Here is a 27,741-nt window from a genome sequence, read left to right as displayed (position 1 = left end):
CTGTGAGTCAGCTGCGCCGACAAAGCCGTTTGATGTCTACGTAGTTTTCAGCTTTCAAAAAAAAGGTGTTTTGAAATATTAATAATCTATAAACTCCAGACTGACTCACGGCTGTTGATCTGAGGGCCATTGTTTGCCAAACGCATGATAAGTGTCCATCTCCCGTGTGTCATTTACAACCCACCAGAATATTCCTTATCACTTCAGCTGTGGAAGGCAGGCATTCTGCGAGAAGTGCCACAAGACGCTTTCAGCTTTGGCTTTTGATGGGAGCATTTATTCGTTCAAATATGATCTGTTTTCCTATCCCAAGCTGCGCGGAAATAGATTGTTGACTTTTTTTTTTTTTTTTTGATCTGTCATGGAAGCTGTGAGATGCGGTTGCTCTAAATGTCTAAATAAAACCATCAATATCCCCTTATATCTCATCACTTTTTGAACCAACAGTCTTGGTTTTCACTGCGATTCGCAAACTGCAAGCCTCTGTTAATATGAAATTCCTATTGTCCTCAGTCAATTCAGGGCATCCATCTTAGATCAAAATAACCACTTGCTTTAAATCAATTATAATGACTTTCACAATTTAATTGTTGTTTTTATTCATTGATTAATTTAGTTATTTATTCTTGAGATGAAAAAAAGGATTATATAAGGTCAACTCTCTCCCTTTCGTATTTCTCACACACACACACACACACACACACACACACACACACACACACACACACACGCACACACATTCACATGATGGTTTCCCACCACTTTTTTTATTTTTTGAATGTTTAAACAGTTGAATATAGCAGGTTTAGTTGAAACTGCCACTCTGTACCATTTTAAAACACAAAGATTTTTTGAATGTGAGAAAGTGACAATTGTATCATTATTTACATTATTATTATGATTCTGATTATTATTATGATTCTGATTATTGTTTTTGTTATTATTATTATTGTTATTAATAATAATAAATAGTACTACTACTACTACTACTACTACTACTACTACTACTACTACTACTAATAATAATAATAATAATAATAATAATACTTCTAAACACAGCGATGGATAGTGTCTATTTTTCATCCCAGTGCCCTGCATTTTGTTTAGATACATACCTGGTACTGGCTACTCATAAATAATAATTCTAGAAAATGTATACTACTGTGCAATCAGTCTTACCTCATGGTGAAATTATCAAAACAATGTGAACAATGTATTTACTTATTGCTTTAGAGTTTCTGAATCTACCACCACCATAGTAATACAACAGTAACTCTGTTGCTTGCTTTTGAAGACGATAACAGCACTAAAATAAAACAATAATTTTCTTAATGTGTAGTATTGTGTTGACACACAGTAGTAACAATCAACAATCCAAAGAAAAACAAAACAAACAAAAAACAGACTCACACATAGAGAATAGCTAGAATATGTGGAAAAAAGTGGGTTCTCTATTTTTAAACTCAGGCCTCATTAAAATGTTGGTTTCCATTATTTATAACACCCTCTGTGGGCGCCCTGCCGCAGCTTCTCACTGTGAATGAATGCAGAGACCATCACTGATACTACTATTCTCACACGCGACTGTGTTGCACATGTAGAAAGACAATAACAGATGTTTGAGTTGAAACGTAGTGGAGTTTTTACTCCTTAAATACTTATTTAAGGAGCGTGAAGAAGCGTGAAGAAGCAGATGGGGGATTAAGTAGAATGCGGTGTCAATCTAAAAAACCGACATTTTACTCACGCGCATCGGTTTTTTGTTTTTTAGCGCCACCTGCCGGGCGTCTTGTATCACGGACTGTTGGAATTATTCTATTTATACAGTATACGTGATGCAAATTTAAGTTTTATTTTGTGACTAAATATCAAAAACTGCGAATCAATCTATCCGTCCGTCCGTCTGTCTGTCTGTCTATCCATCCATCCATCTATCTATCTATCTATCCATCTGTCTGTCTGTCTGTCTGTCTGTCTGTCTATCTATCTATCTGTCTATCTATCTATCTGTCTGTCTATCTATCTATCTGTCTATCTATCTATCTGTCTGTCTATCTATCTATCTGTCTATCTATCTATCTGTCTGTCTATCTATCTATCTGTCTATCTATCTATCTATCTATCTATCTATCTATCTGTCTATCTATCTATCTATCTATCTATCTATCTATCTATCTATCTATCTATCTATCTATCTATCTATCTATCTATCTATCTATCTATCTATCTAGAGATTCAAGATTCAAGATTTTTATTTGTCACACACATATACATACTTCCATACATATATGCAGTGAAATGTAATGCAACGCACCCGGTGATAGCACACAAGAAGTCCTAGGAAAAAGTACTAAAATAAAATAAAATAAAAAGTAGAAAATTACTTTCTAATAGACCGACTAACTGACTCCTAAAACGTAATACAGTAAGTGGAATACTTATAGAATAAGATAAAAAATATATAGAATAAAATACAATAAAAAATAAATTGAAATAAAATGGAATAGGTTGAAGGAATATGGCTATGTATATACAGATATGTGCATTTAAAGTGGCATGTGAATTAAAGTGGCATGTGAATGTGAATAGTGTGAGGTAGTGTTTGGGATAATACAGCACAGTATACAACAGTACGGCGCAGCAATACGGCATCACGAACAACCCTGAACAGTGATACAGTATGCGGTACAGTATGCTACATACAGTACAGTAGGTAGTGGAGCCTAGTGCATGGCTCAGTTAGGACCCCTGGTGAGGTCAGCGTTGACAGTTCTAATGGCTTGCGGGAAAAAACTCCGTCTCAGTCTCTCTGTTCTCGCTGCGTGACTGCGGAGGCGCTTGCCTGACCGCAGCAGCTGAAACAGTCCGTTGTTGGGGTGATGAGGATCCTTCATGATCCTACGGGCTCTGCTACTACACCTCCTGGTGTATAACTCCTGCATGGGGGGGAGGGTAGTTCCAGTGGTACGTTCAGCTGAACGCACCACCCTCTGCAGGGCCCGCCTGTCCTGGGCAGTACAGTTCCCAAACCAGGCAGTGATGTTGCCTGTCAGGATGCTCTCCACTGCTCCAGAGTAGAAGGACTTGAGGATCCTCACCGAGACCCGGAATTTCCTCAGCTGCCTGAGGTGGTAGAGACGCTGCCTCGCCTTTCTCACCAGAGTGTCTGTGTGAACAGTCCATGTTAAGTCCTCTGTGATGTGGACTCCCAGATATCTGAAGCTGCTCACCCTATCGACAGAAGTCCCATTAATCCACAAGGGCGCGTGCGTCCTCGATTGTGATCCACGCCTAAAGTCCACAATCAGCTCCTTGGTTTTGCTGACGTTCAGGTGGAGGCTGTTGTCCTGGCACCAGAGTGACAGGTCAGCCACCTCCTCGCGGTAGGCCTTCTCATCGCAGTCGGTGATCAGGCCCACGACCACGGTGTCGTCAGCAAACTTGATGATGGTGTTGGAGCTGGACCTGGCCACACAGTCATGTGTGTACAGGGAGTACAGTAGGGGGCTGAGGACGCAGCCCTGGGGGGATCCTGTATTCAGGGTGAGGGAGCTTGACATGTACTTCCCCACCTTGACCACCTGGGGGCGGCCTGTGAGGAAGTCCAGGATCCAGGTGCACAGCGGAGCATTCAATCCTAGCTCCATCAGCTTGACAGCCAGTCTGGTGGGGACTATGGTGTTGAAAGCTGAACTATAATCAATGAACAGCATTCTCACATAGGCCCCCTTCTGGCCATCCAGGTGCGTGAGCGTGGTGTCTATCTATCTATCTATCTATCTGTCTATCTATCTATATATCTATCTATCTATCTATCTATCTATCTATCTATCTATCTATCTATCTATCTATCTATCTGTCTATCTATCTGTCTATCTATCTGTCTATCTATCTATTTATCTATCTATCTATCTATCTATCTATCTATCTATCTATCTGTCTATCTATCTATCTATCTATATATCTATCTATCTATCTATCTATCTATCTATCTATCTATCTATCTATCTATCTATCTATCTATCTATCTGTCTATCTATCTGTCTATCTATCTATTTATCTATCTATCTATCTATCTATCTATCTATCTATCTATCTATCTATCTATCTATCTATCTGTCTATCTATCTGTCTATCTATCTATCTATCTGTCTATCTATCTATCTATCTGTCTATCTATCTATCTATCTATCTATCTATATATCTATCTATCTATCTATCTATCTATCTATCTATCTATCTATCTATCTATATATCTATCTATCTATCTATCTATCTATCTATCTATCTATCTATCTATCTATCTATCTATCTATCTATCTATCTATCTATCTATCTATCTATCTATCTATCTATCTATCTATATATCTATCTATCTATCTATCTATCTATCTATCTATCTATCTATCTATCTATCTATCTATCTGTCTGTCTATCTATCTATCTGTCTATCTATCTATCTATCTATCTGTCTATCTGTCTATCTATCCATCTATCTATCTATCTATCTATCTATCTATCTATCTATCTATCTATCTATCTATCTATCTATCTATCTGTCTGTCTATCTATCTATCTGTCTATCTATCTATCTATCTATCTATCTATCTATCTATCTATCTATCTATCTATCTATCTATCTATCTATATATCTGTCTATCTATCAATCTGTCTGTCTATCTGTCTGTCTATCTATCTGTCTGTCTATCTATCTATCTATCTATCTATCTATCTATCTATCTGTCTATCTATCAATCTGTCTATCTATCTATCTATCTATCTATCTATCTATCTGTCTATCTATCAATCTGTCTGTCTATCTATCTATCTGTCTATCTATCTGTCTGTCTATCTATCTATCTATCTATCTATCTGTCTATCTATCAATCTGTCTGTCTATCTATCTATCTATCTATCTGTCTATCTATCAATCTGTCTATCTATCTATCTATCTATCTATCTATCTATCTATCTATCTGTCTATCTATCAATCTGTCTGTCTATCTATCTATCTGTCTATCTATCTGTCTGTCTATCTATCAATCTGTCTATCTATCTATCAATCTGTCTATCTATCTATCTATCTATCTATCTATCTATCTATCTATCTATCTATCTATCTATCTATCTATCTATCTATCTATCTATCTATCTATATATATATCTATCTTGCAGTACATTTGGCAGGAGAATCAAAAGCGCATTTTATTGTAATCTCGCGGGCTTTCAGTAATCTCGCGATGTCTCGGTTACCCGCTGGTTGGCGCTGTGCATCACGAACAACTGACCCTCGATTTAGCGTAAAGAGAGGAAGAAGAGCGGAAGGCGCCACCCCAGCAAAATGGCTGCTCCGAAAACACTTCCCAAAGATGCACAGGTATTTCATTAATATAGAATTTAATTAATGTGTCAAGCCCGTACAGTATCGACACGGCTGAAGACACCGTGCCCGCTAATGTCGTGCAGCGGGACTGGCGACACTTTTGACACGTCTCAGAGTGGGCTAGCTAGCACGCTAGTATTAGCCCGCTCACCAGAACAATATTGTTCCTTTTTGAATAAGATGCATTTTCAGAGTCTGGCGTCCGATGACTTTTCGGATATATGTACGTTTTAAGAATAATAACCCCCGACATGCTGGCTGCACACCATTCCTTCCTTAGAAATTGTAATGGATTTTGGTAGATAGATACTTTTATCATCCCCGAAGGGAAATTGCAGTGTCAGCAACAACTTACATAAAAAAATAGGTAATAAAATAATGAGACAATAGAATAAAATAAGAAAATGACAATAAAGCCAAACGGTTAACTGTACACAATACAATTACAATATACACTAACCCCAATGATAAACAACAATACACCCTAAAGAAAAACAATAACAAAATAAATAATAAACCAGATAAACAAGTATCGCAGCTTTAAGGCATTTGCTGTTGTCTCAACCAGACAGATATTCTTGATGTTATTTTCCCCTACAATCAGTACAGATGGAGTCTAAATGCTGTCACGGTTCCTTCTTCGTTCTCTCCAGGTGATGATCCAGATCCTAAAAGACATGGGCATCGCAGAGTATGAGCCCAGAGTGATCAACCAGATGCTGGAATTCACCTACAGTAAGTTTGTGATTATGCTCATTAACAGCGCCTTCCGAAAACAGGTATTTAACCTTGCATGTAATCAGCTTTTTTTAACGTGAAGCACGTTGAGCATGATATATATCTATATATATATATATAGATATATATCTATACACACACACACACACACACACACACACACACACACACACAGAATCTATTATTATTCATTAGTACCTGTCAAATATTCAAAGCATATGTATTTGAACAACTGAGGAGGGAAAGACATTCAGCAGCTGGAAAAAAAACATTTTGGTTCCATTATGAATTGATTGGTTTTAAATCAGCACCATTGTTGTTTATATCTCAAAAACATCTACTTAATCAATCTCTTGTTTTGTGTTTTGTTTTTCCATCTGTAGGATATGTGACGACCATTATTGAGGATGCCAAAATCTATGCCACGCATGCTAAAAAGGCCAGCGTAGACGCTGACGACATCAAGCTGGCGATTCAGTGTCGCATGGACCAGTCTTTCACCTCCCCACCTCCTAGAGATGTAAACTTCCATATTCCCTGCACATTTGGACCATAAATGGGGAAACCAATAAACGAGGCCCCTGACATGGATTGTGTTGTTTCTCTAGTTCCTCCTTGAAGTTGCCAGACAGAAGAACCTGGCTCCCCTCCCTCTGATCAAACCCTACACTGGCCCCCGGCTGCCTCCAGATCGCTACTGCTTGACCGCCCCCAACTACCGACTGAAGTCCACCCAGAAAAAGGTAAAAGAAAAATATTTTAAGTGAAAGTGTATCCTTCATAACATTGCAAAAACATCTGAAGTATCACTTCATCATATCAGTAAAAAGCACGTATTGGAGCTAGATAATCCCATTAATATTCAATGATCAAAAGAATGTAACTTAAAAGAATGTTGATTTTTAACTGCCAATGTTGCAGCATTTGGAAATACTAATAACATCCATACATTAGTATCATGCTCCATCCTCAATTGTTTTTAAATGGGGAAACCCCTATTAGGGATGGAACATTACATTGGGCATGGCAATACTACATAATGTAATTTAACACCTGCTTTTGTCCAAAGCTACCTACAATGTATTCATACACCAGTTGAGGCAGGCTCATCAGGAGCAGTGAGGGGTTAAGTGTCTTGCTCAAGCACACTTAAGCATGCTACCTCGAGGAGCCGGGGATCTTCCCATTACTAGATGACCAAGCTATCATCGTGCATTTTTATTTTTCACAGTATAGTAGTATGTGATGTTATTTGAATTTTCCGATGCTTGTAGTTCATAGCGTTTTTTCTTCCAGGTGTCGTCATCAGGAGGCCGGATAACAGTGCCGCGGCTCAGTGTCGGAGCCATCTCCAGCCGGCCGAGCACGCCCACCCTGGGTGATTCCTCATCACAGCAACTTTTTAAACTAGCTGAACACTAAGTCACGTGGGGGAGGAAAGCGTTGTAATGGCTTGTACCAGAGGAACCTTTCAATTGAAAAAAGAGATCAAATGGATTTTGACCCTATAGAGACCAGTGCAATACAGGTTCTTGAGATATATTCTAACTCCATCCTGCTCTGATCTCAGTTCACTTGATTCCAGGCCCAAGTGGGCGTCGCCTCAGTACGATCAGCCTTCTTTCTAACACCCGAAATACACCAACCAGGCATGTTGGCCTAGCGTACCAGCGCGGCACGGACCATGGTTTTTCACCGGCAATGTGGTGAAGCGTCCCAGACGCGTCAATGTTGTAATAGAGAGAGGAGTATTGGGAACAACAGCGAAATATAATATAAATATATTAGATATTTTTTAACAAACAGATAATACATTTTTTCTGATACAACCAATGCTTTTAGTAGTTGTGTGAAAAACAAAAAACAATCTGTGATTTCTGCTTATTACTTGTTTAAAAATTATATTACAACGCGTTGATCTTGTTTAGACCCTCACAATATGTCCGATGATCTCTGCATACCCTTTAAGTTAAACAAAGTCTTGCAGTGGATTAACATGGATTTAATAGGAAGTGTGCACTTACAGTACTGCATGCCAGGCCCGTACGCTGCACCAACACGCCTGGTACTTATACTGTAATGGAATGCGATATGTTAGCATATTAACTAATCTGCCACCTCCCCTGTTGATTTCACAGGCACACCGACTGTCCAGTCCATCACCACTAAGGTTGCGACTCCTCTCTCGTTGAGTGGCCAGCGTTTCACCGTTCAAATCCCAAGTTCACAACCTGCAGTGTCGAAAACCAGTAAGTCTTCCCACCACGGTTTCCCCTCTCTCCATCAATGTGTTTTTCAAGCTTAAAAACTAGGTGCAATGGCTGAAACTTTTGCTAGGGCAAGTTTCTAGTATATCTAAATGTACCTGGCTTAATAAACCAATTTTGATTCATAGAGAAGAGAATTGTACCAGCTCCTCTTGAGAAACTACTGTCTTGATACTCATCTGGGTGTCTAACATAAAATGCTGGGTTTTGTGTGTTTAAATCACAGTCACGCCATCCACTCCGGCGGTCCAAAACATCCTCATCAATCCGTCTCTCATCGGCTCCAAGAACATCCTCATCACCGCTAACATGGTGTCGCAGAACTCTGCCACAGAATCGCTCAAGAGGAAGCACGAGGACGACGAAGACTACGACACCCTATGACCATAACACAACCGCACGGTGTTGTTTTAATAGGATGTTATTTTTATTTTATTTTTTCTGAGTCAACACTTAACGTGGTGTGTACTTCAGCCGTTTGTATATCATTCAAAACTTTTAAACGGTCTAATAAGTGCTCACAGTCAGGTGGATATAAGATTTATTAGTAAGTAGTGATTTCACAAGTAACTTTGAATGAGTTTTCATACTGAACCCGCAATCGATCGGCTCCCAAGAGGTAGGTGTGTGCGTGTGTGCATGCGTGCGTGCGTGTCCCCGCGCGCGTGCAACGAAACTTAATGTGTTTACTGGAAAGGAAATACTGAAGTACCCAACCTTTACAGTAAAATATGTCTCCACCACACATGTACTGTATCAGAAACTAACAGAGCTACAGAGTGGCTGTAGACCATGAGTAGCAGAGCGGACGTGCGTACATTAAAATAAGCTCCACACCAAGTTAAGTGTTAACCAAAAACGCTGTAAATATCGAAGGAGTAGTAGTAGTGCCCCAACTACAGTCATCACTTCCCCTACGGTTTAATGTGTCTGGATTTGTTCCTGTCTGTTTGCGACTAACTTTTTATGAATAAAAATAAATTAAACTGTCTCAGTTACATGTTTTTGTTTAGCTGTAGTTCACCTTTGGTTGAAGCAAAGCAAAAGTTGAGGCAAACATATCTGCTTTTATTTTATGTATTGTATGGAGGCCAAGATTATACGCTATATTTAGTTGGTCAGAAAAGTTATCAGTTTTATTTTGTCCTTAGGCTGGACTTCAAGGTGAAATGTTTCCATCCAATTAAATTTTATTGTGCAAATAAGAGTTTTACAGTTTCTTACATTCAATAGAGTAGAATTGGAAGATATAATACCCAAATAGACTCAGACATGATAAAAAGAAAAATAACTACAAATACATTGTGACATGGTACAAAGATAAACTGTATAATGCAATGCAATGGTACAGCCGATATGAAACCTTTAAAAACAGTTGATAGAATATGTATTGTATACATTGTTTCACAACAGAAAATACCCATTTATGAACATAATTTATTATGATGGGGTTAAAGTCCAGTCACATTGCAGATCATACTCTGTAAGCCAAAACCCAAAGTCCTAAAATTCACAGTATTTCCTGGTAATCTAAAGGTTGCTGGTTTGATCCCAGACTCCTCCTGCTAGCATGCTGTAGTGTCCTTGAGCAAGACACTTAACCCCTAATTGCTCCTGATGGCTGTGTCCATCAGTGTTTGAATAATTGTTAGTCGCTTTGGATAAAAGCGTCTGCTTAAATGTAACAGCGACATCTAGTGGACACAAATGTATCTCATACATTTGGGGAGGATCAATTAAAGCTCCTCAAAAACATACAAATTTGAACTGTTAAAAAGGGGAAAACATCAAACACACTTGTATACATACAAAGCATAGAAGATTAAAACATCCATCAATCTTCCAGTGCCTGCATATATAACAGCTTTAGACTTGACATTATACGATTTAATGTGTCTCTTTTCTGCTGGCCTCAGGGTGAAAGTTGCCGAATTTCATCAATGTGGATAAATACTGAGTTTTCAGAGGAAACTCAGCAGTAGAAAAAGAGACCAGTGAGTACTAATGTGCTTTTCCAGTGAAATGTGACTTAATTGAAATGAAAGCTCAGCCAAATTTCATACAACAGCAACAAACTCCAACCAAATAATGACATATGCTGCTGTTCAGTGTTTACATAGTTTGGAAGCTGCTTAAATATCTAAACCATCGATAAAGTGCACCAGACCAAACCTCCTCCTCCTCCTCTCTCAGCTGATGATGAAGATGCGGGCTCCCTCCTCCCTCATGGAAGGAAGGCTCTCGATGAAGATGTTGTCTATCAGCCCAGATTTATCTTCTGGCTTACTCTCTTCTCTGCCTCCAGAGGAGACTTCTTCTGTTCGCTCCCCTCTCTGCTCCATCTGGCACATCTGACTAGTCAGCTTCGCCATGCTCACCTGAAAATACACAAATAATCACAATTACAGTCATATTTCTTTTGCATGTGAGTTGCTGATACAAAGGTTATTCGTTCAAGATTGCACCATACCCCTTCTTTTGTAAATATATATTTCTCATAAAGGGTTTCCGATGTGGGAGAATGCGGGGCAACCGACCTCCACATCCTTGAAGAGGTGGACCATTGCCACGCCCACGATGATGACCAGGAAAGACCCCAGTGTGGCAACCACGTCTAGTCCATCCATGGAGCTCCACTCCTGGAAGAGGATGATGGAGCTGGACAGCACCACGGAGGTGAAGAAGACATAGTAGATGGGGTAGACCATGAGCGTGCTAAAGGTGTCCAGAGATTTGTTCAGGTAGTTCACCTAGAGAGAGTGGTATTTTTTTTTTTTTTTAGTTTTTAAAATTGATCAAGTGGTATTTACTGATTTCAGTCGCACAAGCACAAAAAACTGGAAGACAATTCAATGAACAAGGCAATAGATACATTATCAGTAATAATGTATAAAGTAATATAGTAATACTAAAAAACGAAAAATAAAAGCAAGTGAGAGAGATATTTATTTTTAAAAAGCATTTTAATGAAAAGAGTTTTTATGTTTACAGACAAACAACAAAATAAGTATCTTTAGCGACATAAGGAACGCATACCTTGAATAAGAACTAAGTATTTCGGTCTTCTTTTTCCTTTAGATAATCGGTACAATTTTTTAAATAGATAAATAAATGAAATCAATCGATCAATAACGCAGCAGCGAAACATCCGTCAACACGACGGCCAGCCTCCGGAAGGCCAGCCGCCAAAAGGCCAGCAGGGAGCTCCCCACACATTCCAGCAGGTTCTCCCCCGGGCAGCTTAAGGACCAACTGAGGAGCTCAAGAGGGAGCCTCTCCACGCGCCTTGTCCGGTGCCAGCTTCCCCCCTGCAGTGGTGTCCTCCAGGGTGATGGGGGAGTCAGAGTGACCTGCTCCTCCTCGCCCAGCTGAGGCAGCCCCCAAACAAAATGTACAGTGGGGTCTTCCTCACAGTCCTCCGCTCTGTAGAGGGCAGTGTGGAAATCCACCACCTTCAGCCTCCTCTGGGTCACTGTCTCCTCCAGGTTGAATGAAAAACATTGTGCGCCCCCTCCCCGGGTGCACAAGGAGCCAGGACAGAGCTCTGCTCCCCAGGCGCACACAGAGCTGGGGGAGCCACCACGCTGAAGCTGCAGCCAGCTCCCCGGCAACACACTGCCAGTGCAGGCACCCGGGCTTCCTATGCCCCACGTTTCCACACTAAAAACATTTCATGGTCCCAGGGTTTGCCGAAACCATCGACATCCAGGTCCTGCTCCGAGAGCTGAGCTGTATGAGCACCTGCCTCCACAACGACTGCTCATGCTTCATCTACTTGTTTTGCACCGGAGCGGGATCGTCTTAAACAGGCTGACAATTTTACTGTTTGGTATAAACAGTGGGGACACCAGATATCACCACCCTGGTGGAGGCCAGCACCAGTGGCGACACCTACACAAACAGGCCATCCACTGAGAGGCCACTCTCTACCAGTCGGGCCACGTAGTGGTCCTCATTGAGGAACACTAAGTCTACCCCGCTTATGCGGGAGGTGAATGACAGGTTCTGGGGCCCAACCTCCTGGGCCATGGCCTCTTGAACCCGCTCCATGGTCACGCCCAGCCCGACGGCACCCACACTTCGTGGGTGAGGGACAGAACCGACGTTGGGCTGAACGCAAAATCCGACACCAATAAACAATAAAACTAAACAGTAAACGCACTCTCAGCTCACACATACACACTCCTCAGAAAGAGCGAGAGAGAGACATTACACCATTAACCATCAGAATTTGTAACAGCCAATTTGCACGTTTCTAGATAAAGAAAATACGATGTCTATCACAATTATTAGTTCCTAATATGCCCCCCTCCCCACGTTTCTAAGTGGTATTATTGTTTGCGTCTCTGTTGCAAAAATAACCGGATCACTTTACGTTCTCCTCAGAACTCCGTTGAAATAATCAACACCACTTTGGAAATAAGAGAGAAGAAAGAAGCATGTTCACTGAAGAGGTCATTTTAAATTGGCACAATATTCATCAAATTTTATTTATTTTGGTTGCCAATCATAGTCATACATACAGACGCTGCATTGACTGCTTGGACCTGTTGCTGAGATACATCAACAAATGTAAACAACTGTAAACAAATACAAGTAAACAGGGGAGCCGTGGTTTTTCTGGACAAAAAGCACTATAACCTTTACATTTCTCAACCGATTTCCGGTGTGTTTTGTATTCAAGGGTTTATGATCTACCTGGAGTAGATTGCTCCACTGTCCTCCATTTCCACTAATGGTCACAAATTAGTTGACACACTTCCTGTGACTGCGACTCTGCCGTAAATAGATAATTTCCCGGAGATTCGTACCGTGTGGCAGTCCGAATGCATAGTGATATGGAGGCTTATAAGGAACCAATCTATACGCCGATATTCTATAGCTATTACACTGTGCAATCAACATTCATAATGATAAGAAAAAGCAAAAAATGTTAGGCCCACGGCCTCAGAGCACCACTAAAGGCCGCTCTTGACCCATCCGCGGCTCCTCCCTTAGGCCAATTTCACACACCTGGGATCAATTACCTTCATCACCCACACAATATTAATTCTCCAGCTCCCTAGTCACTCATTGCCAGACCGTAAACTAGCTTACCCAAGTTGTACTGCTACTGGCCTAGCCCCTAGCCCCTAGCCCCTAGCCCCTAGCCCCTAGCCCCTAGCCCCTGTTCCAAGTTCCTGGTTTATGTCTCCTTGTTTCGTCTTTCCCTAACCTGCTTGTCTCCTCTCGCCGACCCAGTCTGTCCGTCCCTCTCCATCCAGCCCGGTTAACCTGCTTGTCTCTCTTGTCGACCAAGTCTATCCGTCCCTCTCCATCCAGCGAGGTTCCCCGTCTCTCCACCCGGATCCTGGTTCCTCCTTCCCGGTCGTCATCATCCCTGCCCTGCCCTGCTCCATCCCTAACTGACCGGGTCCCCCCGGCCATCTTCACCGTGTGGTCTAATAAACATCCTTCGTCTGCTCCCGTCTCTCTGTGTCGTGCGTTTGGGTCCCTCCTAGCTCCGGTCGTAACTGTACCGTCTGGCCAAGAAACATGGATCCAGCCGACACAGAGATGCTCCGCCGCGCACTCCAGAACCAAGTAGTGTTGCTTGGTCAACATGACCAGGCGGTGGTTTTCCAGCAGCAGCCATCGTCGTACGCCTCCGACGGCGCCCGCATCGCATTCCTCATCTCCTGCCTGAGAGGGACGGCTCTCGGCTGGGGTTCCGCGGTTTGGGATCAGGGGGGCCCTGAGAGTCTCTCCTATGATCTGTTCACCCGCAAAATGAGGAGAATCTTCGATCACCCAGTTCGCGGCAAGGAGGCCGCCAGAAGACTCCTCTCCCTCCGCTAGGGTCCCCTCCATAGCGTCGCCTCCCTCGTCGTCGAGTTCAGGACGCTAGCCGCGGAGAGCGGCTGGAGCAACGGAGCCCTGCAGGACGTGTTTCAGCACGCCCTGAACGACGAGTTGCGGGACGAGTTGGCACGGCGGGACGAGCTGACGGACCTGGACCAGCTGGTAGACACCGCATTCCACCTGGACAACCGGCTACGGGAGCGCCGGCGCGAGAGGAAGGGGGGGGGAGACCACAGCCCGTGCCAACTACTCTTGGGCGCGAACTACTCCCGAAGACCCCCGACTCACTCCGATGCCCGTCCTTTGCAACTCAGTCGCTCCCAGATCTCCCCTGAGGAGCGAGCCCACTGCATACAGACCGGTGCCTGTCTGTATTGCGGCCGTCCGGGATACCTCCGAGCCACCTGCCCGGTCCGGCCAGGGGAGAATGACTCCTCGGTAGGGTTACGTTCCGGCCGCTCCAGCTCCAACTCTCTCTCCCGTCCTCTGCTCCCAGCTACCCTCTCGTGGGTTCTTCCTCATCCATTCCCCCCAGAACCCCCTGGTTCTGGTGTACCCCTGGCTCTGGACCCACAACCCTCAGATGGACTGGCGCTCGGGCAGCGTGAGTACCTGGAGCACGCACTGCCACGCCCACTGCCTCCGCTCAGCCTCTGCCGCGCTGCCGGCGGTCCCCGAGAGCCCCGACCTGTCCTCCTGTTCCATCGCAACATCTGGACCTGGCCCCTGTTTTCAGCAAGCAGGGCACGCTGTCCCTACCACCTCATTGCCCCTACGACTGCGCAATCAACCTCCTGCCAGGCGCCCCCCTCCCCTGCAGTCGCCTGTATAACCTCTCCTGGCCCGAACAGGAGTCCATGGACACCTATATCCGCAACTCTCTCGCCGCCAGGATCATTCGCCCCTCGTCATCTCCGCTGAGCACGGGGTTCTTCTCTGTCGCCAAGAAGGACAAGACCCTCCGTCCTTGCATTGACTTCAGGGGACTCAATGACATCACGGTCAAGAACAAGTATCCGTTGTCTCTGGGGACTCAGTCTTCGTTCCCATCTGGGGTGCCACCCACTTCCCCTCCCAGGTCTGGCGCGCCTTCTGCTCGGCCCTGGGCGCACAGGTCAGTCTCTCCTCCGGTTTCCACCCCCAGACTAACGGCCAGATGGAGCGGGCAAACCAGGAGATGAGGGCCATGCTCCACTGCCTAACAACCACCAACCCCTCCTCCTGGAGTGACCAGCTTCCGTGGGCTGAATACGCCCACAACACCCTGGTCAATGCCTCCTCTGGCCTGTCGCCCTTCCACTGCTTTCTGGGCTACCAACCCCCGCTGTTCCCTGCCCAGGAGGCTTAGATCGACGTACCCTCTGTCCAGGCCCACATCCGTCGCTGCCGGAGGATGTGGAAGAGGGCCCGCTCTGCCCTACTCCAGGCATCCGCCAGGTCCCAGCGGCAGGCGAACCGGCACTGTGCGCCCACACCCACATACGTCCCCGGACAGATGGTATGGCTCTCCACCAAGGACTTGCCCCTCAAGGTGGACTCCCGAAAACTCGCTCCCAGGTATGTTGTAGGCTTGTATCCATCATCAACCCCTGTGCCATACGCCTCCGCCTCCCTCCCTCCGTGGGATGCCTCCCTCATCCGGGATTTCAACCGCACTCGCACTCGCCCTTCCAGTTCCAGATGTCCGTCAAGGGGTGTCCGTAGAGGGGGGGGGACTGTTAGGCCCACGGCCTCCCAGCACCACTAGAGGCCGCTCTTGACCCATCCACGACTCCTCCCTTAGGCCAATTTCACACACCTGGGATTAATAAACTTCATCACCCACACAGTATTTATTCTCCAGCTCCCCAGTCACTCATTGCCAGACCGTCAACTAGCTTACCCAAGTTGTACCTGGCCTAGTTCCTAGCTCCTAGTCCTAGCGCTTGTTCCAAGTTCCTAGTTTATGTCTCCTTGTTTCATCTTCCCCTAACCTGCTTGTGTTAGGCCCACGGCCTCCCAGCGCCACTAGAGGCCGCCCTTGCCCCATCTGCAGCTCCCTACTCAAGCCCAATTGCACACACCTGGGATCAATTACCTGCACAGTATTTAGCCCCAGCTTCCCAGTCATTCCTTGCCAGACCGCCAACTAGCTTTCCACGAGTTGTATCGCTATTGGCTCCCTTCCAAGTTCCTATTCCTAGTTCCTAGTTCCTAGTTTATGTCTTGTTGTCTCGCCTTCCCCTTACCTGCTTGTCTCCTCTCGTCGACCCAGTCTGTCTCTCCAAGTCCAGCCAGCCCGGTTTACCTGCCTGTCTCCGCTCGTCGCCCAAGGCTCTCCGTCCATCTCCATCCAGCCTGGTTCCCCGTCTCTCCACCCTGATCCTGGACCCCATCTCCTGGTCATCATCATCCCTGCCCTGCCCTGCTCCATCCCCACCCGACCGGGTCCCCCCGGCCAGCTCCACCGTCCCCGTTAATAAACATCCCTTGCCTGCCTCCCGTCTACCTGTGTCGTGCGTTTGGGTCCCTCCCACTTCTGGTCGTGACAGCTTGGCTCCTCTTGTCGACCAAGTCTGTCCATCCCTCTCCATCCAGCCCAGTTCCCCATCTCTCCAGCCAGATCCTGGACCCCTCCTTCCCGGTCGTCATCATCCCTGCCCTGCCCTGCTCCATCCCTACCTGACCGGGTCCCTCTGGCCATCTCCACCATGTGGTCTAATAAACATCCTTCGTCTGCCTCCCGTCTCTCTGTGTCGTGCGTTTGGGTCCCTCCTAGCTCCGGTCATAACAAAAAAGTTGTCTATTTCTCCTTAAACATTCAAAATGGGCGACAAAAACAATCAAATGGTGCTCAGTGACTTCATTTGTTTCTTAAAGCGGGTCAACCCGCTAAAAATAGGTGATTGACACCATTCCCATTGCCAGGAGAAACAGCGTTTCTTTTGTGGTGCGTCACGTTTGACGTCATGAACACGCAAGGAAAAGGGGCGCGTCATGGTTCCAGTGTGATTGGGAACAAAACAGTAGGGGAGACAGCAACTTGAACAAACAACGACATGAAACTGTAAAGCTTGAAAAATGGTATTTTGAGCCGTTCAAAAGAATCGGATCGTTCATGACCGACCCAACACTACAGTAGAAGCAGCATGGAGCACCTGCAGCATGGATACTCCATTTGCTGGTGCACTGGCGCACATGAATACTCCATGTTGCCAGGAGCATGGGGGTTCTCCTCCGTGCTCCCCACGGTGCGATCCCACACTCACAACTTTTTACGGTCCCCAATGCGGAAAAAAGTCAATAACTTCTGATTTTGCATTCTAAATGGGATATGAAATGATGGAATAATAGGATACATGGATCATCAGGTCTATTTATGCACCAGCATCCAGAATTTTCAAGTGTGTCGCATCACACAGGTAAAGGGGCAGGTCGACCCGGGTGTCCTGTTCACATCAGAGCCAACAGGAGGTGGAGCTGATTAAAACCTGAGTCTATTGCCGGGTCATTGGACCGGGGACTGAGACCCGGGTTTTTCCTTTCCCACTGGTGACAAATGCGGGATGTTAGCGGGTGCTACTAGGTTTTTGGTGCAGTGGGAAAGGAGTATTAATATTAGAGGAAAAGCTACATCCTGACACTTGTTATATTTGAAAATGTCCATTTCCATTTCTATTCCAGTCTTACCCTTTAAATTGCAATATAGATCGATATATCAAACCACAGTTGGATTCTTCAACATTTGATTGATATCATGAGAAATTGTTTAAATAAAGAAAAAAAGCTTGTCTTTTTTTACCTGTGTTACTATGGAGATGATGAGAGATAGCAGCAGGATCCAGGTAAGAGGATGACAAAGCACTGAGGCATCATAGAAGACTGGAAGGAGAGAGAGATTCATTGTGACCACAGAAGCCTTACAAGGTTAATTCGAATATACATAATCTATATATGAACCAGTCTATCTACCCAGCTAAGTATCTATCCAACCATCCGTGTGTGTGTGTGTAGACTTGTCCAAGTGGTAACTTTTTTACACCTGCAGTGTAAATACTGTTGTACTGTTGTTACTGACCTCTGCCACTAGAGGGCTATCATTTTCGCCCTACATCACTTCCATTACAAAAAGGATATCCATATCGGTGTGTTATTTCCTTATTCTACAGCCATGTCACATTAGCGCTAAAGGTTTAGGTTAACTAGTCCAACAGCGTCGATTTTATGCTATCAACAACGATTTTATGCTATCAATGATCAGTGGTCATTAGAAATATCATAGGTAGATAGAGAGATACTTTATTCATCTCCGGACCACAGCAACATCAAAACAAATAGGCAATAAAAATAAACTAATAAAGATGTAATAAAGAAGTAATATAAATGGCGATGTGCAATGCAAATTCCCCTTTTCAAATTGCACAACCTAAACTTTATGCAATATCCAATAAAGCCGAAAATGAGCTAATATAATATAATAAAATCCAAAACATCCTACGCAAGCATAGGTGTGTGTGTGTGTGTGTGTGTGTGTGTGTGTGTGTGTGTGTGTACCGGTGCGTATGGCGATGCCCAGGCCCTTCACGGAGGACACGGTGAAGGCCCCTAGCAGTGAGCAAATGCTGATGTACACCAGGATGTTGGAGCGGCCAATGCGAGGAGCCGCGTAGCAGATCAGGACGGCGCAGCAGAGCAGCACTGCGCCGGCGTACACCAGGAAGCCTGCAGTGTACACGCATTCTAAATAATGTGCCATTGCTATCTGATGTCTCGTTATTTGCGCTCCGGTTGTTACTCAGCTCCGCTGCTGTTTCAGGGTAAGCGTCTCGAATAATTTGAATTTTTAGGCCAAATGGTCCTGACGTGTTGGTTAAAATTCCTTAAAGTGTAATATTTGGAAGGTGGTCGTTATAATGCACTAATAAAATCACAAACTTATACAAAGAGTTTTTCCCGTTTTCGCTGTGTTGCACTTTAAGTAGAAGATCAAAATGATTCTGCTTAACACACACGGAACTCCTAAAAGACAAAGAAGCTTTTAGCAATATCCTGCGGTGTTTTTTGTTGGACGGGGCTTGTGCTTTTTGGACTGTGGACTGTGGAGTCATTATGTGAGGGTCGGGTGCGCTCAATCGTTCACAGACACTTGAGGTAAAATATGTGTTGTGCTTGGCCGTGAATGGTTGGGGACATTCATCAATGATAACTTGTGTCGCCTCTAAGGGAGGAAAAATATAAAAAATACTTGTACTAAAGTTACTTTCTGCAGATGGAGAGAATGCAGAGATATGAGTTATATTTAATGGCAGGTTTATTATACATCTTTACATCTATTGTTCATCTTTCTGTTTCATAATTTATTGTATAGGACCCTATATTTCAGTTTTGGACATGACCTTTATTTTTCAGGTCTTTTTCTTTTTTTTTTTTTTGTTCTGTTAGTTAACTGTTAGGTTTATTGTATATTTTCCATATATTGCCATTTTCTTTCATATTTCAGTTTTATTGTATTGCTTCTCTATCTATATTTTATCCTTAATAACAGCTGAGAAAAACAGACAGGGTAGCAATGGAGACATAGAGAAATAAGATGGAAAATGCTCAATGAGAGGCAGGAAGATAGATACAGGAAATTCAGGAGATGAAGAAGCACATAAAGTGTCCCAAGTGACAAATTTAAAGCTTCTATGATGTTGCCATTCTGAGAAACATCACACAAATCTTTCCAAACTTCCTCTGTATCAGGGCTCCAGACTGTGACCATTTAGTCCAATTTTGGACACTACTACAGTGCTACTACATTTTACTAGGAGCACCAGCTCAACTTGCAAATATGCCTTTTTTGTTGTTGTTGTTGTTGTCGTCGTTGTTGTTTTTAATCGTCATCGTATATCAGTAGGAGTCTTGGAGAAACTGTCCCGATTATGCACAGTGCTTGTTACGTTCCATAAGGAGACGTAAAATAAAATAACCTACATCTTCAGACATGTCACTCTTGAATTACCTGAAGCGCACGGCACGGAGTTCCAAAATTGGGAGGTGACACAATGACAAAGGACACCACAGCTGCGATGACTATAAACCACACTTAATACAGTTAAAATGGAAAAAATATGAATGGGTTGCGTTGCATGTTGATTTCTGTGGTGCTCCTAAATTTTGCACTGGTGCGCCTAAAATTTTCACTAGGGAAAGTGAAAAAAATGTTAGTCTGGAGCCCTGAGAATGAGTGAATATGTTTGGCTTGGTTAACACAGACCTATTAATAATGCCTGTCTCATTATGTCGTTTTAGGGGAGGGAGGGAGGGAGGCAGGCAGGCAGGCAGGCAGACAGACAGACAGACAGAGACAGGCAGGCAGACAGACAGACAGAGACAGGCAGACAGACAGACAGACAGAGGATGAAGAGCCTCTCACCAGGCTCCACCAGCTTGACTGTCATTTGCTTTAGTGATGTCACTTCCTCTTCCTCCGGAGCGTGGATTACCATGAGTGTACTCCCCAGTACACACAGCACACAGCCCAGCTTACCCAGCAGGTTCAGCGTCTCCCCCAAGAGGTAGGAGGAGAGTACTGCACTACAAATCAAAATACATGTATCACACCGACCTCTCTGTCTGGTGTTTTGAGGGATCAACAGACATGTTCTTTTATTACTTTTTTATAAATACTGTTATTCTAATGTGGGAATTTTGCTCAAATATCCTCATTGTGCAATAACACTGTACAAACTGCAACAATTTAGCAAAATCCTGTGCATAGAACCACATTTATATATTCTTTATATTTGTATAAATACTATATATTGTTTTGTATTTTTTGGCTATTTGTGTATACTTGTCAATCTTTATTTTATATAATTTTTTACTATACTTTCTATTTTACTTGATTTAGGTTTTTCTTAGACTGTGTTTTAAATGCTCATCTGAAGTAATCCACCAATAATCACCACGACCATTTCCACATATATGTACTGTAAATGCACCTGGTGGAATAAAGTCATTCTGATTCTGATAATGATCATTTGTTCCACTGTCTGGAATGCATTTTCAATCCAGCACAAAGTAGTTTACCTTAAACAAAAACAACATATAGATTCACAACATTACATTTACAAAAATTAAAACTTTGAATGTCTTTGGATTTTCTTTAATAGTTGGTCTTAAAGCTTAAAACTCTTTGCATCTTCCCAAAGTTCAAGATCTGAACTCCATGTGTGTGTTTGGGTTCATGCTTTCTAATAATTTTTTTGAATCATATTTTTTTTCCAGTAAATGCTATTTGGTGACTGTCCAGAGGAAGTAAAAAAAAAAAAAAGTCCTACCTGATGAGAACGCTCAGAGCGCCCAGCGGAGTCACTACCATGGCTGGAGCGAAAACATAAGCAGCAAAGTTGGCACCTTCTCCTGCTCCCACTGAGAGAGAGGGAGAGAGAGAGAGAGAGAGAGAGAGCAATATAACTTTGAACTTAAAGCAGTTTTCAGGAGAAAGTCTTTAAATATTGGCGGTGTCAATCCATTGTGTAGTGCAGTTGAAATTAAAATGGCCCACAACTTTATACCCCCAACTCGAAAGACGAAAACAATTGAGAGAACAAAAAACTTTGTATTTACAGTACCATGTACATCTCTCACCTCACCATATATGTTTGTATGTATGTATGAACATATGTATGTACAGTATGTATGTACAGTAGGTATATGCATACAGTATGTATGTATGCACTGTATGTATACACGGTATGTATATATGTACAGTATGTATGTGTACAGTATCTATTGTATGTATGCACAGCATGTACAATATGTATGTACAGTATGTATTTATGTGTGTATGTCCTTGAATTATCTCGTCAGCCGTTTATCTGATCTACATCACACTTGGTGGGTGTATTGCTGGGGACCCAAGGACGTCCAGTGTCGAATTTGGTGCAATGTTGACACGCGGCACATGTAATATTTATAAACTTTCCATAAACAAGTGAAAAGCGGCCTCATCCAAAAGGCGCGACTTGGTTGTGTTTTTTCCCCGTGAGAAAAAGAGTGTATTTCCCTGGATTCGACGCTACTCTCACAAACACACGTTTTGAACGGGCATTACACCAGTCAGTCAAATGGACGGAGAGACGGGCAGAAGGACGGGCAGACAGGCGAGCAGACAGAGTAGATACATACTGGTAAGCAGTCCACTCCACCATAACCAGTCCTTCAGATAGCCATGACCTCCATCACCTGCAACACACACACACACTAGTTTCACACGCAAGCACAGGCCAAACCGTGCACTTTCTATAATCTCCAAACTCTTTAATTAAATCCAAATGTTAATTGTTTTTTTTTTTTTTAACCCTGTTGTACAAGGAAAGACTAACGCTATTCTGTGTGCGTGTGTGTGTGTGTGTGTGTGTGTGTGTGTGTGTGTGTGTGTGTCTACAGGATTAATATGTTAATAGCCCTTGGACATGTCACATTGCTTCAAGTCAGTTCCACACATATGGATGGTCTTATAGATGATGATGATGATGACGATAGTAATAAATAATACATTTTCAGTAAGATTCACCTTTCATACATAAAATAAAGCTCAAAGCGTTTCATGTTAAAAAAAAGGCATAAAAGGAAAACAAACCAATGAAAACAAGAACTTAACAGACACTAGTACACCGAATTTGAAACATTAAAAGGAATGAAAAGAGGCAAATAATAGAATAAATACAATATAAAAAGGACAAAACAAAAACAGAAAACAAGAGTATAAAGCTGCTAATTATAGCTGTCGTTTAAAAATGTCCACTGAGTCCACCTCGCTAATATCCTTTGAAACACTGTTCCACAGTTAAGAGGCATTGTTGAAAAAAGCTGCATCCCTTTCTTTTTTACTTTCTTTTTAGCCAACCATGTATCCCATAGTGTGTTTGAATATTTTACAGCTGAATCCAGTCTCCAGCTGAATTCTCATTGAGATCCATCGAAATTCAAATAGTTTGTTTTATGCCCTCAGAAGAGAACATGGGATACAGTATCATGACATAATGTAATGGTATAGAAAGTCTTGTGTGTTGATGGCGATAGAGAATTTAGAGAGCCAATTCATGTCATGACATGTATCCATATGCTCACTGCTTGTTCCATCTTGCCACTCTCTCCAATAAACTGGTGTGTTTGTAACATCTCTGCCTGTGTCTCTGTGTCGGAGGGCCCTGAAAATGCCACTCGGGTGGTATATGGCAGGAACTCCCACAATATCCCACCAAATAATAAAAAAAGTGCCCCATTTGAAAATAATAGTCATCTGTCCAAGTGCTTTTGATGACCTGAAAAGGGACGATGCATGAATTATGCATGGATGTTATTTAAAAATGATGAAAGCGATCTGTACTTTAAGCTCATACTAATTACTGGCTTAGGGCTTTTTAGGCTTATATTTAATGCTTATCATTAGGTTTATTGTACATTATAAATTTGTATTTATCTTTAGCTTTATCTTTCTGGTTCACTGTCTGCTTTTTCATCAGTTATTGTATATGTCCACATTATTCTCGCTCATTTGTATTTGTATCCCCCCCCCCCCATTGTTGTTCTGTTATTCTTTAGGTTATATTTTTTTATTAGATTTTGTGTATATTGGCATATTTGTATTGTACACAGTTAGATGTTATGCTAGATTGTAATATATATTTTCACATTTTTCCATACTGTATATTGCCATTTTCTTTGTTATGTGTTTAATTCTATTGCTTTATTATGATTGCCTATTTTGCTATGGGCTGCTGTGACACTTTAAGGGTTAGGGTCCCCCCCAGGGATAAATAAAGTATCTATCTATCCATCTATCCATCTGTCTATTGGTTTTTGGTCTGTTTTTTTATCCTTTCCATGATGGAAGCTGTTGGTCATGTGGACACGGTTGTTTTCTTTGCTGTGATGTGAAAGTACCTCACAAGTATGTCACTTGTTTACAGACCTCAAACACACTTATACTGTGTGTGTGTGTGTGTGTGTGTGTGTGTGTGTGTGTGTATCTATCTATCTATCTATCTATCTATCTATCGATCTATCTATCTATCTATCTATCTATCTATTTTGTGTGAAAACTTGTGTCAATGTCCAGTGACTCATGGTCAGCGCTGCACCCCAAGCCCAGTTCACCTGCTCTGGTGTGTCCATGGCAGGCGAGCCTCAGCAGAGCTTTCTTCTTGAGGATGACGCTAACACCGATGAGGAAGGCTGACAGCACGGCCAGCGTCAGGCCCGGCCACAGGTTGTAGCTGGAGGCCTGGGCTGAGAGCAGCAGGGCTGCACCGCCCGTGGCGTTAGACAGACCTGGAAACATACCAGAGCTGTTCATTTATTGACGAATAACATCGGAGGCCAAAGGATGTCCTACAACACAACTGGCCTCATTTTGGATATAGAAATTAGTGAAATAACAAACAATAATTTAAGCTGTGTGGTTAAACCCTGGTTGAAAGGAAATGGTTGCACCTTAAATGTGACGCAACTCATTCAAGGTCAATCAAAATAAGTCAGAAATATTGTATGAATGAAGGTGGTTCTGAATGACGCTCCTGTAGAATTCGAATAGATCAAAAGTAATGAAGTCGATTGGAACTTCATTCCTGCTACCAGCAAATAGCCCTGCACTCCCGGCCTGGCGCCTTACCTGGTGTGTGTGTGGTGTTTTGCGACTCTGTAGAGTAGGAGCTGGTCTGGACCCCGGTGACCACACACACTGCATGCTGGGAGCCACACCACAGCCCCACCACAGAACCTGGAGGGAGGGAGGGACGGAGGGAACGAAGGAAAGAAGGAAAGGAATAGAGAGAGAGAGAGAAATTAACACATAGCGATTAACTTTGTTAACTACACACCAGGACATGGGTAAACACAGTAAGGCAGGCTGCAAACTATAACTCAGTATTACACATGAAAAAGTTAATTATTATAGAAAAAAACAACATTTAGGAGCAGGTGTGGAAGATAAAGTATCAAAGACATGGGGGATGCTCAGTGACACCAAGAGATTTTAAAACCAAGTTTTCTAGTTTCTACTTCATTTTAAGCAGGGGACACGCAGCTAGGACTATCTGTATATATTTGACACGTTTATTTATTTGTTGAACACTTTTTAATCTATTTTTTTTTTGTTATTATTTTCAATTTTTTCGGACTGTTAAGCTTCTTTTTTTAAATCATATATATGCATTTATTTATATATTTAATGCTAAATCTGTAGTGAAGCGCGCCAAACCTCACCAGAACAAGTTTCTAGTATATGTAAATGTACCTGGCAGAATAAACTGATTCTGATTCTGACTTGCTGCATTCAAAGCCACATACTGTGCGTACTATGTGCACTATATTCAATGAACTGTTTGTATGTGTGTAAATAGGGCAATGGTAAATTACGAAGAAAGAAAGAAAGAAAGAAAGAAAGAAAGAAAGAAAAAGAGACGATGGCATGGAGGACAGGCACTTCCTACAGGGCTGCAGTGTCTGTTGTTGAAGCCGCAGTGTGCTCACATTACCCTACACATACAGTATACTGTATATTGTATGTTGCAGTGACTCGTTTTCAGGAGCTTAAAAAAGCATTAGAATTGATGGCTTTAGGAAAAGAAGACTTTTCATGTGACTTTTCTAAGCTGTCTGTTGACTCTCTGAATTCAGACAGCATTCTAAGGTTGGAAAATATCTCATAATATCATCATGTTTAAACGTGATGTGTCATGTATTAACAAAGTTAATTCTATTAACATAGCTAACTGATTGGCTCATAACAAGATAGCTACATTGAAACTAGGGTGTAAAGGTTCAGATGCATCATGATTTGGGTGCTATTCAATGTCTTACATGACCTATTCAATTCTCTATTCAAGGAAATAAGTGCACTGAACCAGGCCATAATAATAGTAATCCAAATCTGGCATATAATTACAATAAAATAAGAAAATCTAAGAAAGGGTTCTGTAAAAAGTGGCCATGTAATGCTTTGGTCAGTGTTCGCCAGGGTGTGCCACGGCCGACATTTAAATGAAAAGGCTTTTTTTTTTTTTTTTAATAGGCTAGTGTGCAGCAGGGTGCATTTCAAAACAAAACAGGTTTCAATTTGCCTGAATAGGAATTAAACTGCCTGGCTGTGTCCACTCTTTATATAGGTCATGATGTACACAAACAGAAACAAACTAACAAATGCAAATGCAGACATCTCTCTAAACACTCATACATGAAATTAATGGATTTATGAATGAATGGGCACTCTGTGTGTGTGTGGGTGTGTGTGTGTGTTTACCATGAAACAGGTTGAGCCAGCATTGCAGAACAGGGCTGTGTAATATTTACACAGTCAACACTGGGACATGGACAATATCATAGCACAGTGCAGGAGAGGAAAACATTACTTTACTTCACAGAAAAGGCAACACCTTTTTCTTAGTATCATCATTAATTGGTAATAATTTGAGTCAGAGCTCCTTTTTTTAAAGTAACATTTTGTGTGTTCTGGTTTTGCTTAATAACACAGGAGCCAATGACATTCCTGCATGGAAAATTATTGCATTCTATATTATATTATTTTAACTATACAGCAAATACAAAAAAGAGGAAGCTATTCGAGGCTGATGCTTCTCTCGAGATCTGAAGTGAAATAAGACGCACCTTCCGAAATACAATTCCATCAAACGTGTCCTACCGTGTGTGCACTTGTCATCATCCAGTTGAACATCTTGCATCTTATCTCCTTGGTGTCTCGGCCACAAAAACGATTTCAACCGTGGAGGAAGAAGCAGCCTTCAGGTAGGCTCATTCTACTCCTCTGCGCAGTCACAGAATGGGTTCCCTGGCAAGCCGCTCGAATGGGAGTTTTTTTTACAGAGTTACAAACTTGTCTTTCCAGTTTTGGGGTAGTGTTTCTGTCTGATTTTAGATCTGCTGCATCACTGCATCACTGTAAACACACCTGGGCCCGCCCTGCAAACCATGTGACCACAGGTGAACCGGCTCTACTTACCAGCTTCTCCCTCCCCACCGCGAGGTGAAACCAGAGACCGATTGAAACCAGAGACCGATGCTGCATTCAATGGATCTCAGAAATATTCGACTTTCTACTAAGAAAAGTGGAGAGGAAGAATTTGAGTCGGAATTTCAGAGCAGATTGCTCTGTCCCAAGTTTGCAGATCAGATACATGGCCGCACACACCATCATGGTGAAAAAGTTCACTTTCATGTTTTTTGTCATGAGAATCACCATATCATCTTGCCAAACAAACAAATGTTTAATGCATCCATGGTTTCCCGAACAGAAGCCACGGAACATAACTTGGAAGTTGAGACTCAAGACTCGGTATTACGGATTTCCGAGTTAAAACAATGCATCACTAGTTGCTTCGAAGCCGTGAACCAGACGAGTAAATACAGGTACTCTTCACTTAACAACCTACCCGTTTAATGACCATTCGGACTTACGACCACCTCTCTGACCAGTCTGTATTGTAGTGTACAATACCGCGGCGTCTCCGGGTCAAGCATCTCGTC

General features: G+C 42.7%; 2 protein-coding genes across 2 annotated transcripts; one reads left to right on the top strand and one right to left on the bottom strand.

The window, feature by feature from the left end:
• The first annotated feature begins 5,305 nt into the window (after positions 1 to 5,305).
• taf9 (TAF9 RNA polymerase II, TATA box binding protein (TBP)-associated factor) lies at positions 5,306 to 9,362 on the top strand. The gene is made up of 7 exons (XM_080014250.1): positions 5,306 to 5,377; positions 6,037 to 6,118; positions 6,505 to 6,641; positions 6,730 to 6,864; positions 7,418 to 7,499; positions 8,260 to 8,370; positions 8,615 to 9,362. Exons 1-7 carry the CDS (start codon positions 5,342 to 5,344, stop codon positions 8,770 to 8,772), a joined length of 741 nt encoding a protein of 246 aa, XP_079870376.1. The 5' UTR covers positions 5,306 to 5,341; the 3' UTR covers positions 8,773 to 9,362.
• Positions 9,363 to 9,704: 342 nt separating this feature from the next.
• Positions 9,705 to 27,036, bottom strand: nipal4 (NIPA like domain containing 4). Its single transcript, XM_080014246.1, has 10 exons — positions 26,900 to 27,036; positions 24,872 to 24,979; positions 24,358 to 24,531; positions 22,384 to 22,440; positions 21,534 to 21,624; positions 20,627 to 20,787; positions 18,763 to 18,930; positions 18,011 to 18,090; positions 10,926 to 11,138; positions 9,705 to 10,766 (listed from the first exon to the last, which is right to left on the bottom strand). The coding sequence occupies exons 1-10, from the start codon at positions 26,937 to 26,939 to the stop codon at positions 10,578 to 10,580; spliced, it is 1,281 nt and encodes a 426-aa protein (XP_079870372.1). The 5' UTR covers positions 26,940 to 27,036; the 3' UTR covers positions 9,705 to 10,577.
• Positions 27,037 to 27,741: the final 705 nt, after the last annotated feature.

Source organism: Zeus faber (genome assembly GCF_960531495.2).
Source record: "Zeus faber genome assembly, chromosome: 14".
NCBI lineage: Eukaryota > Metazoa > Chordata > Actinopteri > Zeiformes > Zeidae > Zeus > Zeus faber.
This window is presented reverse-complemented; position numbering and strand designations above follow the sequence as displayed.

Excerpts from the sequence above, each read along its gene's own strand:
- taf9 (XM_080014250.1), top strand. The coding sequence starts at position 5,342 with ATGGCTGCTCCGAAAACACTTCCCAAAGATGCACAG. Across the intron at positions 5,378-6,036 it reads CACTTCCCAAAGATGCACAG|GTGATGATCCAGATCCTAAA; the intron begins GTATTTCATTAA and ends CGTTCTCTCCAG. Across the intron at positions 6,865-7,417 it reads TGAAGTCCACCCAGAAAAAG|GTGTCGTCATCAGGAGGCCG; the intron begins GTAAAAGAAAAA and ends TTTTTCTTCCAG.
- nipal4 (XM_080014246.1), bottom strand. The coding sequence starts at position 26,939 with ATGCAAGATGTTCAACTGGATGATGACAAGTGCACACACG. Across the intron at positions 24,532-24,871 it reads AAACACCACACACACACCAG|GTCTGTCTAACGCCACGGGC; the intron begins GTAAGGCGCCAG and ends GTATGTTTCCAG. Across the intron at positions 18,931-20,626 it reads AGTCAAGCTGGTGGAGCCTG|GCTTCCTGGTGTACGCCGGC; the intron begins GTGAGAGGCTCT and ends TGTACACTGCAG.